Source organism: Pezoporus occidentalis, unplaced genomic scaffold (genome assembly GCF_034315485.1).
Source record: "Pezoporus occidentalis ecotype Australia unplaced genomic scaffold, CSIRO_AGI_Poc_V1 ctg198, whole genome shotgun sequence".
NCBI lineage: Eukaryota > Metazoa > Chordata > Aves > Psittaciformes > Psittacidae > Pezoporus > Pezoporus occidentalis.
In genome coordinates, this window is record NW_026913833.1 from 845,234 (window position 1) to 857,706 (window position 12,473).

A 12,473-nucleotide genomic window follows, 5' to 3' on the forward strand; every position below is an offset into this window, starting at 1 on the left:
GGGTCCCGAAGTTGCCTTTCGCTGCCGCGCACCCCGCACGGGGGGACAGTCCCGCGGCCGCCCCCAGCTTGGGTTTCCCTAAAGGCGAACTGGGGCTAAATAATGAATCGATCTAAAATTAACCGGAGGAATGGAAATGCTCTAAAAATAAGCCAGCAGCTGCCGTGGTCGCAGCCCCCCGCTCCCGTGGGGAAGGGGGAGCGGGGCCGCCCGGCGGAGGGGGCTCTGCGCGGAGCGGCCGGTCCGCGGGCGCGCTGCTGTGAGGACGGCCGTGACTTCCTCTGCTGTCCGCGGGCGCGGTGGCAGCTCCGCATCTCGGCGCGGACGGAGCCCCCCAAAACTTCTCCGCTGCGATGTATTTATCGCTATCATTATAACTGTAAATGCCTATTTTCTGTTGCCGTTTCGCAGGGCAGCACCGAAGACGCTCCGGGAACCGGCGGGTCGACTCCCCGACATCCCCGACCCCCCGGGGGCTGCGGAGCGTGTGCGGGAGCCACCGCCGCGCTCCTGCGGGGCAGCGCCGGGCAAAGAGCCGGCCCCGGGCCGCTGCGAGCCCCGCCGCACCCCCCCTTTGCACACACACATACACACACTCACACTCCTCTTCCCTCCTGTCTGATCCCGGCAGCGATCCTGTATCCTCCCGGCTTGTCTCTTTTATTCTTTTGTACTCAGGCGCGTTGTCCTGGCCAGCAGCGTCGAACGGGGGCTTTTGTAAAACGGGACAGATAAAAATGAGCAACATCACATTGTTTGACAGAAGGATCCGAAATGATAAAATGCCTTCTCCGGAGGGGGTGAAAATGGTGAATTCCTAAAAAACAAGAGCGTCGCTTCTCTCCTCCGCCTCCCTGCGCTGCTCGCAGTAGCCTAAAGGGATCTGCAGCCTGCACCAGCCCGAATCAAGTCCAGCCACTTCTTTGCCACGGGAAGTCCTCTTTTAAAAGCCTTCATTTATTTATCTTAAATAAATAACGAAAAAGGGATGGGGGGGAAGCAGCGGTTTCGGTCGGGACCCCCCCCCGTCCTCCTCCTCCCGGCGAATGAAAAGCACAATTTTCGAGAGAAAGGCTGGTTTTGATTAAATCTGACATGCTGCTGATAACTCCATGCTAATGTGAAATAATTAACATAATAGCCATAATTAAAAGCACGCTAACAATGCCATAAATTTATCACACAATTTTACTAGCTTTCTGCCCCTAACTGCTCTCTCATCGTTAATTAAACGTGTTGCCTTTTACAGAATGGATGTTTAGACGTTTCCAATACAAATAAATCCGAAACCGTTTTGGAAACATGAGCGATTTCGTTTTGTACTGAGGTCTGCCGGGTTTAGAGGCGATTTACTACGATGAAAAAAAATAAATAAATAGATGGGGGGGGGGGGGAAGTTAAAAAGGAAAACAGGAGAAAAAGGAACAGAAAAAAGAAAGGAAACACTTGCAAATAGAGGCCTAAACCCAATATATATATAGAAATAGGCATATGTCTATTTGGAAAGCTGCGTCTTTAGGGAAAAGCCGGCCGGGGGGGGGGGTCCAGGCCCCGGACCCCGCCGTGTGCACAGCCCCGGTCCCGGCCGAGGGATGCTTCTGTCGCGTCCCCCTTCCTTTGACTGTGTTATTTTACGGGGGTATATGTTATTTGATGGTGTTTTTTTTCCCCGCAGCCCCTCTCCTGCCGTCCCCTTCGCGTTGATAACGAACCACAATGCTGGTTTAATCCAGGTCAGGTCAACGATTTATATAACTCATTAGTGAAAGTAATAGGCTTAAGGAGATGAAAGGGGACACCTTGGGTTTCTCCTTCCTTTAAAACGATTACAGAAGCAGAAATCGCCCCAGCCCCCGAGCCTCAGCCTCCGGGTTTATTTTTAACTCGCTCCGCAGCCGGGATCTTGCTTTGCCATATTAGAATCAAATTGAGTTGTAATTAATTTCTCCCTCTCTCTCATAACTTGTACCCGTCCTCCCTTCCCCGCCGCTTGCCGCGTCTCTATTTGACTCCGTATCGATCCGGACGATACAGTTTGTTTTCGCTCCTGTTGCTAAATCTATCTATCCATATGGGCGCCCACTTTCTATTTCTGGAGGCGTTATTCCCGAAGCCCTTTTGATTATTGCAGTGCTCCGCAGGGCGCAGCTCCCGCTCAGCCCTTGGACTTCCGCGGGGCCCGGATAATGCGGGATAAGTTCCCTGATTTTTAGGAAAGCTTTTCCCATTCCTCCCTGGTGGCCTCCTAAATATTATCCAGCCGGGTGGGCTCCTAAATACTTCCTTAAACTTGGCCGGTTGCATGCCCGCGGAAGGGCGCGGAGGAGCGCGGAGCCGTGATTCAGCATGGGCTTAGTACAGTCGAGCCCTAATCGAGGGGAAACGTTTTTTTTCACGCTAAGCACCGTCATTAATAGTATGAATCAATTAATTTGACTTTTATTGTGTCGAACAAAAGCGCAACAAATGAAGGGGGGGGGGGGAGGAGTTGGTCTTTTGTTTTTCCTTTCCTTTTCCTTAGGAGAGGCTTTGCCGTGTAACGAGGGGGGGGCTGAGAGAATGTGAGTGTGAGCGGGCTGTACGCGGGTGCGGAGGGCAGGGCCACGGGCCGCAGAGTTCCGCAGGGAAACGCGTAAAAACGGGTCTGAGAGAGGCCCCGTCGAGGCCGGGTATTAGCTCGGGGGCACCGTTATTTCGAGGCTGCCATGGATTTGGGGGGAGGAAAGGGGTGGATTTGCCTTTCCTATCCCAGAACGGTGCGAAACCGTTCGCTCGCGGGGCATTTCCCCGATGTAATTGTATTTCCGAAACCCGACGACTCGTAACGAGCACTGCAAGAGGGGTGACGGCAGGAACTGAACGGCGAAGCTGGGAGTCGGGAGGGGACAGAGGAGGGCGGCCGGGCCCGGCCCCTGCGGCCCCAGTGGGCCCCTCTCCCCTGTTCGGGGCTTACCTGGGGCCGCGGCAATACGGTGCTCACATTCCCACACACTCCCTCATTTCCTACTTTTTCATATGCTAAGGCCCGCAATGATTAAGTCGTTAACACCTCTGGAGGAAAGGGAAAAAAAGAAAGAAAAAAGGGGGAAAAAAGAGGAACAAAATAAAGGAACCGGCTCAAAGCTTCTTTATTTACAGTTTCCCTTTGTTATTTTACGTCTTTTTGATTTCCCCTCTCAACTAACCGGATAGATCGATCAGCAGCCATTCCTCGGGATAAAACAACATACATCGAGAAAAACACCAACACCTCATTTCGGAGCCCAGATTTGGGGGTGGGGGTGTTAAACCCTAACTCAGCTCCGCACCCGCGGAGCCTGCGCTCAACCGCTCGGGGTGCGGGGAGGGGGGGCTCCGGTGGGCGCTGGACGGGGCGGGCGGCGGGGAGCGGAGCCTCCGCGCTCTTTGTTGACAGCCCACGAAGGGACCCGAGTTTGTGCATGACTTCACGGCGGGGCGCCTGACGTCACGCGGTCACGTGGCACCGCCTCCGAGTATATCTTTAACGGGAAAGTAAATCCATCAGCAGAGCGGACCCCGCCGCGCTTCTCAAGCGGCGAGCGCGGCCCCGCGACGCCCCGGCCTCCTGCCCTGCCCCGCCCGGCGCCGCGTCCCCTCCCTCGGGGGGGGGGGGGGCGGAAAAAGCCCAGCCCGGGGAAAAGGGGTGAAAAGAGCAAAGAGACCCAAACCCCGCCGGGCCGAGCGCGGTGGGGCCGCGGAGCGGAGCGGTGGAGCGCCGGGTGCCCGCGGAGCCGCGGCGGCGGCGGCCCCATGCCCGGCGCCCGCGGGCGCGCATCGCGGCGGGCGGGAGCCAGCATCGCCGCCTGACGCCCGATGCCCGGCGGCGGGAGCGGGGCGCGCAGCCGGAGGTGACCGCGCAGCCCCGCGCCGCGGGACGCGGCGGACGGGAGAGGAGCGGGCGCGGCCGCCCCATGCCCCGCGGGGCCGGCGCGGCGGCGGGCAGCCGGTCCGCTCGGGGGTAGCCGCAGGGGCCGGTCGGAGCAGCGGCGGGAGGGGGGCGCGGGGGCTGCCCCCCCCGCCGCCGGGTGCGGGAGGGAGGCCCCGCCGCCGCAGCCGCCGCCGCGCCCCGTCCGCCGAGCGGGGATGACCCTGTCGGGAGGCGGCAGCGCCAGCGACATGTCCGGGCCCGCCGTCCCGGCGGCCGAGGATGTGGATATCGACGTGGTGGGAGAAGGCGACGACGGGCCGGGCAAGGACAGCGACGGCGAGGCCGGCAGCCCCGCAGCCCTGCCGCGCCTGCCGCTGGACGAGGCGGCGGAGCTGGCGCTGCCCGCGGAGGTGGGCGCGGGCGCGGAGAGCGGCAGCAGCGGCAGCGTTAGCCCGGCCGGGGCGGCCCCCGGCGGCGCGGCCGAGGGCGGCAAGGGGGGCGGCGAGGAGGGGGCGAGCGGCGGCGGGGCGGCGGCGGGGCAGAGCAAGCCCAAGAGCAGCCTGGTGAAGCCGCCGTACTCGTACATCGCCCTCATCACCATGGCCATCCTGCAGAGCCCGCAGAAGAAGCTGACGCTCAGCGGCATCTGCGAGTTCATCAGCAACCGCTTCCCTTACTACCGGGAGAAGTTCCCCGCCTGGCAGAACAGCATCCGCCACAACCTCTCCCTCAACGACTGCTTCGTCAAGATCCCTCGGGAGCCCGGCAACCCGGGCAAGGGCAATTACTGGACGCTGGACCCGCAGTCCGAGGACATGTTCGATAACGGCAGCTTCCTCCGCCGCAGGAAGCGCTTCAAACGGCACCAGCAGGAGCACCTGCGGGACCAGACGGCGCTCATGATGCAGGGCTTCGGCGCCTACGGCCTCGCCGGCCCCTACGGCCGCCCCTACGGGCTGCACCCCGGTGCCTACACGCACCCCGCGGCCGCCGCCGCCGCTCTGCAGTACCCCTACATCCCCCCCGTGGGGCCCATGCTGCCGCCGGCCGTGCCGCTGCTGCCGTCGGGCGAGCTCAGCCGCAAAGCCTTCAACTCCCAGCTCAGCCCCAGCCTCCAGCTCCAGCTCAACAGCTTGGGCGCCGCCGGCTCCATCGTCAAATCCGAGCCCAGCAGCCGCCCGTCCTTCAGCATCGAGAACATCATCGGCGTCCCGGCCGCCAGCTCGGCCGCCAGCGCCCAGACTTTCCTACGGCCGCCCGTCACCGTGCAGTCGGCCCTGATGGCCCACCAACCGCTGGCGCTGGCCAGGACCACCGCTGCCATCGCCCCTATCCTCAGCGTGCCTACCAACATCATCGCGGGGCAGTTCCTGCAGCCCGCGGCCCCTGCCGCCGCCGTGCAGACCAAGTGGCCGGCGCAGTAGCCCAGGCCGGTAGCTCCGGGGAGGGAGATCCGGTAGCCCCGGGCACGGACAGCCGGTAGCCCTGAGGAAGGAGAACCGGTAGCCCCGGGGAGGGCCATCCCGCAGCCGCGGGGAGGGAGATCCGGTAGCCTCGAGCAGCTCCGGCCGCCCCTTCGGGGCGCAGCGGGCACCGTCCCTCCGTGTTCCCCCCCGTTTGCCGGCCCCCGCCGCTTGTACATATTTGTATCAAAAATCACTGACGTTGCTTTGGGGGTTTTTATTTTTCTAAAGAGGCGGATGAGGGTCGCCATTAGGAGCTGCGAACTTTCACTTTTTTTGAAGGTTCCGGCGCTCCGAGCGGTTTTATCCGAAATAAAACGAAAAAAAAAAAAAACCAAGGGAGGAAAAAAATAAAAAGAAAAAAATGTATAAAAATAATAATAATAAACGGGGGAAATTTTAAATATTGAACGGGCGAGAAAAAAAATTGGAGCGAAAGAAAAGGAATCCAGGAGGCGATCGCTGTCACTCTATTATAAAGCCTGTTTATATATGGATGAATATATGTATTCTAAATGTTATCCCTTCGTGTTGTACACAACTTTGTAAATAAATTTTTAAACTGCTCTGCCCGCCTTTGTGTGAGCGCGCATCTTTCCGCACCCACCCGCGGGACCAGCTCCGCACCCGCGGAGGCTGGAAATGCGCATCCGCGGAGCGCCGGGCTCTCCCCTTCCCGCCGAGCTTCAGCGATGCGGCCGGGCTTCCCACCTCCCGCCGGTCCCGATGCTCCATCCGCGGCCGCGCAGCGGCATCGGCATCGGCCCGATCCTTCGCGTATTAAAACTTGCGCGGTGGATCCGCGGCCCCCGCTCCGTGTCGGGATTTTTCCTTTAGGTGTATTCATGTTTCCCAGCCTGGCTTCGGCTCCGCATCCCGGCGCTGCGGGATCTGCCCCTTTCAGCCGGAATAGGTACGCTCGCGGTTGGCTTTTGGGGCTGATTATAAGGGAAATGATGGAAAAGAAAAGCCGTTGGGGCGATTTAAGCAACGTTTCGGATTTATTCTGCAGGGTGGGAGGCGATAAAATGAAAATCGAGCCGTGGCCGAGCGCGGATCTTTCGTTTAAATCGGGGGAATAAGCGGGGTTAAGGAAGCGGCTCCGCGTTCCCACGGGTGGGAACGGCCTTTCCCAGCGAATTCCTCCTAACCGAGTTTTAAACCTGCTGCGAACGTTCGGAACGCAGTGTATTTGTGTGTGTTTCTCTGCATTCACGGGGGTAAAATAAAGACAGCGCCAGGGTTGAAATGAAAAAGGAATAGATCTGTAGGATTCCGTAGGGTTTAATCTCGGGCACCGTTTCCCTCGGACCGTGTTTGACACTTTATTCTCTGCCTCGTAAAACGTTGGGGGTTTAAAACCTTGATGGATTTGGGGTGTTGTTTTTTTTTTTAATAGATATTCATTTTTTTTCCGCCCAAATAATTCGCTGTCTTTGTTAGGAAAACCGGCTGCGGCGGGATGCGGCGGGATGAGGAACCGGCCGAGGCGCTCATTTCACGCCGGGAGCCGCGGATTGAACCCAATAGTAAATAAAAGCGGCCCGGTAAGCGGTAAATATTATTTCATCCTAAAGAAATATTTAGACCTCGGCAGACAGAGACTAAAATAAAACGAGCGGCCCGGCGAGGGGGGAGGTTGAACTTTAATAAGGCCACGGTGATGGGCTGGAAGGGAAGGGGGGGCCTCACCTGAGGGTTCAAGGGGGGGGTGTCCCCCCGAATTGGGTCTTACTGGGGGCGGCTCCATGGGTAACAAGTCGTTTCCCAGTTGTGCCTCATCGGGTTTGCGCAAACAGCAAATGGTCGGGGGGGGGGGGGGGGGGGGTCGGGCAGCCGCCGAGGTTATTTCTATATTTAGGGCCGGATACCCCTGGGAAAAGGGGAAGGAGCCGCCGCGGAGTTCGCGTTTCGGCTCGGGAAGCCGCTGGCCCGGGGCTTCCAGAGGACACCGGGTGAGCGGGGCTCATTCCACCCCAGCCTTTGTTACTTATAAAATTACTCGCTCATGTTTCCCCGCATAGCAGCAATACCTCGGGCTCGGCATCTGCGCCGCGCAGGCAACTTTCCCCCTCCCCGTGCCGCGGCCCCGGGAAGCGCCTCTCCCCTCCCAACCCCCCCGTTACCTCCGTTCTCTCTTCCTCACCCCCTGTTTTCCAACGGTCCCCGTTTCCAGCAGGACCCTGCGGCGCTGGGGAAGCCTTTCCCGGGGAAGGGGCGGCGGCTGCTCGGCAGCACCGGGAGGGCGCGGGGCTCAGGAGGGATGCAGCGGCCATGGACCCCCTCCCGGCGGCCGCCTCCCGCGGGGCCCGCTGCTTCCCCGCAGGAGCGGCGGGGCCGGGAGCGTCAGCGGGGGCCTTGCGGGCAGGTGAGGGCTCCCGGTGGCGGCAGCAGCCGGGGGGGGCTGCAGTGGCGCGGCGGGGCCTGCAGGGGGCGCGGCGGCTCCCGCGGGGACCGGGTCCCCTCACCCCTGGGGCCGGGAGCTCGGCCGGTGCCCGGGATGGGCGCGCTCCTGCACGGCGGGACGAGGGAGCCAGAAGCCGGTTCCCGAAGCGGGGAGGGCTCGTAACCGGCTCTCACTGCGTGCGGCGGCACGGCGGAGCGGGCCGGGCCGGGGAAACCGGAGACAGCGTCTCCCGGTGAAGTTTCCGCAGCCGTTTTCTTGATCTTTCTTCTTCCACAAACCTGTGCCCGGCGCGTATGGCAAAACCCGACACGGTCGGTGACAGATGCCCGTTAGTATAAGAGGTGTCGTGTCGGTCCCTGGGGTGCATTGAAAGTAACCGGATCCTAAACACGGGGAAAACGTTCCCCATCCCTGGCAGTGCTCAAGGCCAGGCTGGACACAGGGGCTTGGAGCAAGCTGCTCTAGTGGAAGGTGTCCCTGCCCGTGGCAGGGGTTGGAGCTGGATGAGCTTTAAGGTCTCTTCCAACCCAAACCATTATGGGATCCTACGACTGTATGAAAATGAGCGTCTGCAGCCAGGCACCCTCTGACTCTCCATTATTTATGGAGACAGGACCTGGCTCTAATCTAAACCGCACTTTTTTGTTTGCAAAAGGAACGAATCGGGCTCAGCAGGGCCGTGTCCTCGACTGCTGCGGCTCTCCCGGGGCACCTTCTCGTTTGCGCGGCCTCGTAAGTTGCGCTCCCCCCGCCCCGTTTATGATCAATCCCCCTCTAGGCAGGGCGGAAAGTTGCTGGCTAAGGGGTGTTGGAAGATCGCGGGGAGCGTTGGAAAAGGCAGGAAAACGTCTGTTTGAATCATTAACATCAATGTATTCACTGCACATGGAGGCTGTTCCTCAGGACGGAGCCCCACAGCTCGGCTGTGTCTGCCCTTCAGCCCCCGAGCCCCGCAGGCAGCTCCTGGGCAGCGGCCGTGTCCAGCCCCAGAGCCCCGGTGCTGCGGAAGGGCAGCGCTGAGACCGGAGGCACCGGCGGGAGCGTCCCAGGGGGAGACGCCGCTCCTGGGGCTGTCCCACGGAGGGGTGCGGGAGGAATCCGGCACCGGAGGCACTGCCCACGGGAGGCTCAGGGCTCCCCGCTGCCTCGCGTCCCTGCCGGGGGAACCGGGGGGAGATTGCCCCGCAAACCCCCTGCGCTGCCCGAACCGGTCCCAGCCGCCGGCCCCATGTTCAAGGCCGGGAACACACGGGGTGGAGGGGGGAGAAGCTCCGGTTGGGAATCGCCGTTCTCATCCTCCGCGAGGGTCTCTCACTACCGGGAAAAGCCCACCGGAGACTCTGCTTTACGTGGGGGGCGGGTTTTCCTCTGGCGGTTCCCGAGGGACCGGGAATTCGATGGGAATTTCTCTCGTGGGGAGGTATGGCAGACGTTCCCGTGTGCGCTCCCGGTGGGGGAGGACGGGGGGGGACGGGACGGAAAAGCCGCCTCGCCGTTTCGGGGCTGCTGCGGACGGGGCTCGGCCCGAGCGTTCAGCGCATCCCATTTGATACGCGCCCGCTTAAATCTCTGCCGTGCAATTGGCCGCACCCCGCGGAGCGGATTTCTCCAATGGCGACACCTCTATTCCAGGGAGTTTTATTGAATTACCTTTTACTAACCCTAAACCAGGAAGCGTTATGCACCGAGCAGCTCCAGAGCGGAGGAATTCCATCCGCAGGAAGCGTTGTAGTCAGTGACTGTTCAATGTAGGAGGCAGAGATGAACTTAGCACGTCTTCCCGACTGAGCTGGGAACGGGCTCTTCAGCCATAAAATGCACTTAACAGTCTATTTAATAGTGGCGAGGTCCTTGAGAATGCAATATCCATGCTAATCCTGCCTTTTTCTAAATCAGCAATGGAAAACAGGGCAGTAAGGGAGAACCTTCCCCTTCCATTTTAAACGTGACATTTAATCTATTGATATAACTAAGTAAACTTTATGAAGGCAGGATTGGGTAAGCAAGGTGAGGAACCAGGCGCTTCGCTGCTTTAGTAAGGTGGCGAAATGGAAAAGGAGGTTCTCCTTCGGTTCCCGGTTCGGGAAAATCCCAGTTTTCTGGAGCTTTAGCTAAATGGGAAGAGCCGGGAGCCGAGGGCGTCAGAGGACGGCAGGGATTTAAGAAAAGAACCCCAAAACTCGAGTCTTACTTCATTAAGTGCTAATATTTCAGGGAAAATAATAATAGTAGTAATAATATTAGAAAATAATATTAATAGCAAATATTAGTAGTAAATAATAACGAAACCGCCAACAACGGTAATAATAATAGTAACAGCAACAACAAATCCAGCCTCCCTGAGGATAAGGGCAGAGGTTTCAAACGCCTTTCCCCCCGTTCTCGCCAGGGAGAGCCTCGGGAACCCGGGAAAAGCTCAGATCGTGAATCTGCAATTAAAAACGTCTCCGGAGTTTGTTATCCCGCCTGCTCCGCTCCGAAACTAAATCCTAAAGGAGCCGGATTGGAACTCGGGATGGCCGCAGGCTCCCCGAGCGCTCCCTCCTGCCCTCCCTGGGGCTGCCTCTTTATTCCGACCGCATTTCACTCCAAATTTCTGGAATACCCGGGAGTTATGTCCCTCGCCACCGCTCGGCTTTCCATCGGGAGAGGCAGCGGGAGCCTCCCGAGGACGCCAAGGGTTAAGGAAAGCCGTTTAGCTGCTCGTTCCCGGTTTCTCTTTACCACCGAGCGCTAAAGCCGAGCCCCGCCGCGTCGATGTGTCCTTAACGCCTTTTCCAGTCATTGATCTGGTCAATGTCACCTCGGGAACACTGGTGACAGGGACTCGATTCCAGGCGATGGGAGCGAGGCGAGTGTTTAGAAAGCACTCAATAAAAAAGCTTTCCCGGGAAGGGAATGATTTCACCCTCCAACAAGGAGCTAATCCTAGTAACGCACTGGAACGGGCAGCCCCCGTCCCGCTCCCACACCGGCCCCGGGACCGAACGAACTATCGATAACCTGCCAGGCAAAGCCTAAGGATTCCTGGTTTATTTTGCAGTAGGGGCCCATAGGCAACGCTCATAGACTTGGGGTTCCCCAGCCTAGCGATTAGGGAATTCCAGGCATGGAAAATCGTGGAGGGAGGAGAGGGAGGAACGAAGAGAGGGGTTGGGAGAGGAGCAATTGAAACAGGAACCTGCGCTGGTGATTTCCCCTCCCTGTTCAGGCTGGGAGTTCGCTTTGCATCGCGTGTTTTCAGTCAGACTGGAGCTGCAGCAGGGTTCAGGAGCTGTAACTCTTCCCCTCTCCCAGTTTGGTGTTGATGGATTGTTAGGACTCTGCTTATTTGACAGATATCTCCAGACCTCCCTCAGGATCTCATTAACTCCCTAAAATGGACCTGTTTTACTTCGCAGCAATCTGAGTGATTGAATCTAACAGATCTAGGTAAAATATATACATTTGATGATCATAATCCACCATTTTCAACAGCATAATAACTCCAGACACCTCCACGGGCCAGTAGAACAGCATGACTTGTATGTTCACCTGTAGAAGACTACAAACTTCCAGCCTCTTCACACCATCCCGCCTGGAGCAACACTCACAAATGGCAGTTCCTGGAATTCCAGCGGATCTGAGCGGGACCAGGACAGCCAAGTAGTTTGCACTCAACTGAAAAATGGCTGGGAGAGTGGAAATCGGTATTCCATACGGTATTGTACTGGAAGGACATCAAGGAAGGAAAGCCAGCTCTGGTAATATGAAATACTGTATGTTTGCCAAGTGTTCATGTATTTTAAACACAACCTGAATATCTGAAACCATAATCTAGGATGAAATTTGTTTTCCTGCCACCTCTGGTCACTTGAATGTCTCTGTTACAAGTGATCAAATACTTCTTGACCATACTTCCATTTGTAGCGGTTGAGTTTAAACCCTTCCCAACTTTCCTGGGATAGCAGTCCCAAGGAGAGCACCCATGGCAGTCCATGTGGGAGTCTGGCCAGGAAGCCATGGCGTTTGTTTAAAACCAATGCGTTTTCTGCTGAGTTTCATACACCAGCCTCAGTCAGACACACAACCAGAAGAAAAACACAGCGATATAAATAGTGGTAAGGGATGTACAAAGATGATCTAGGATTGTATACAGACTCATGGAATGGTTTGGGTTGGAAGGGACCTTAAAGCTCCTCCAGCTCCAACCCCTGCCACGGGCAGGGACACCTTCCACTAGAGCAGCTTGCTCCAAGCCCCTGTGTCCAACCTGGCCTTGAGCACTGCCAGGGATGGGGCACCATGTTCTGCTATGTATTTAAAGTGAATTGAAGCCTGTGAAGGTGGAAGGCTGTAAGAAGGAGGCCTGTGGTGTACAGGATCTTTCTTCTCCGGGTTGGTTACTATACAATGGCTCCCAGACACAAAGGCTGAGGAGCTGCTCCCCAGCTCTCTGGCAGGGTTAAAGAACAAGTTTTCCAGCTGCTCCCTTCCTCTGCTAAAACAAACACTTGGATTCATGGCCTGAATCTTCCCACATGTCAGGACTGGGCTCTTCACCACTGACACCCATTATCCCATTTCCCTGCACCGCTGCAGTAGGAGCTAAGCACTACCTGTGCCATGAAGGATGCACGTGAGCATAATAAAAGGTGGGATGGTTTAGTGTGAGGTGTCCCTGCTCACGGCAGAGGGGTTGGAACTGGATGATCTTAAGGTCCTTTCCAACCCA

At 58.0% G+C, this 12,473-nt stretch overlaps 1 protein-coding gene across 1 annotated transcript; it reads left to right on the forward strand.

Moving 5' to 3' along the window:
* The first annotated feature begins 3,886 nt into the window (after positions 1-3,886).
* Positions 3,887-5,428, forward strand: FOXD3 (forkhead box D3). Its single transcript, XM_062617512.1, has one exon. It carries the CDS (start codon positions 4,105-4,107, stop codon positions 5,311-5,313), a length of 1,209 nt encoding a protein of 402 aa, XP_062473496.1. The 5' UTR covers positions 3,887-4,104; the 3' UTR covers positions 5,314-5,428.
* The last annotated feature ends 7,045 nt before the right edge of the window (positions 5,429-12,473 follow it).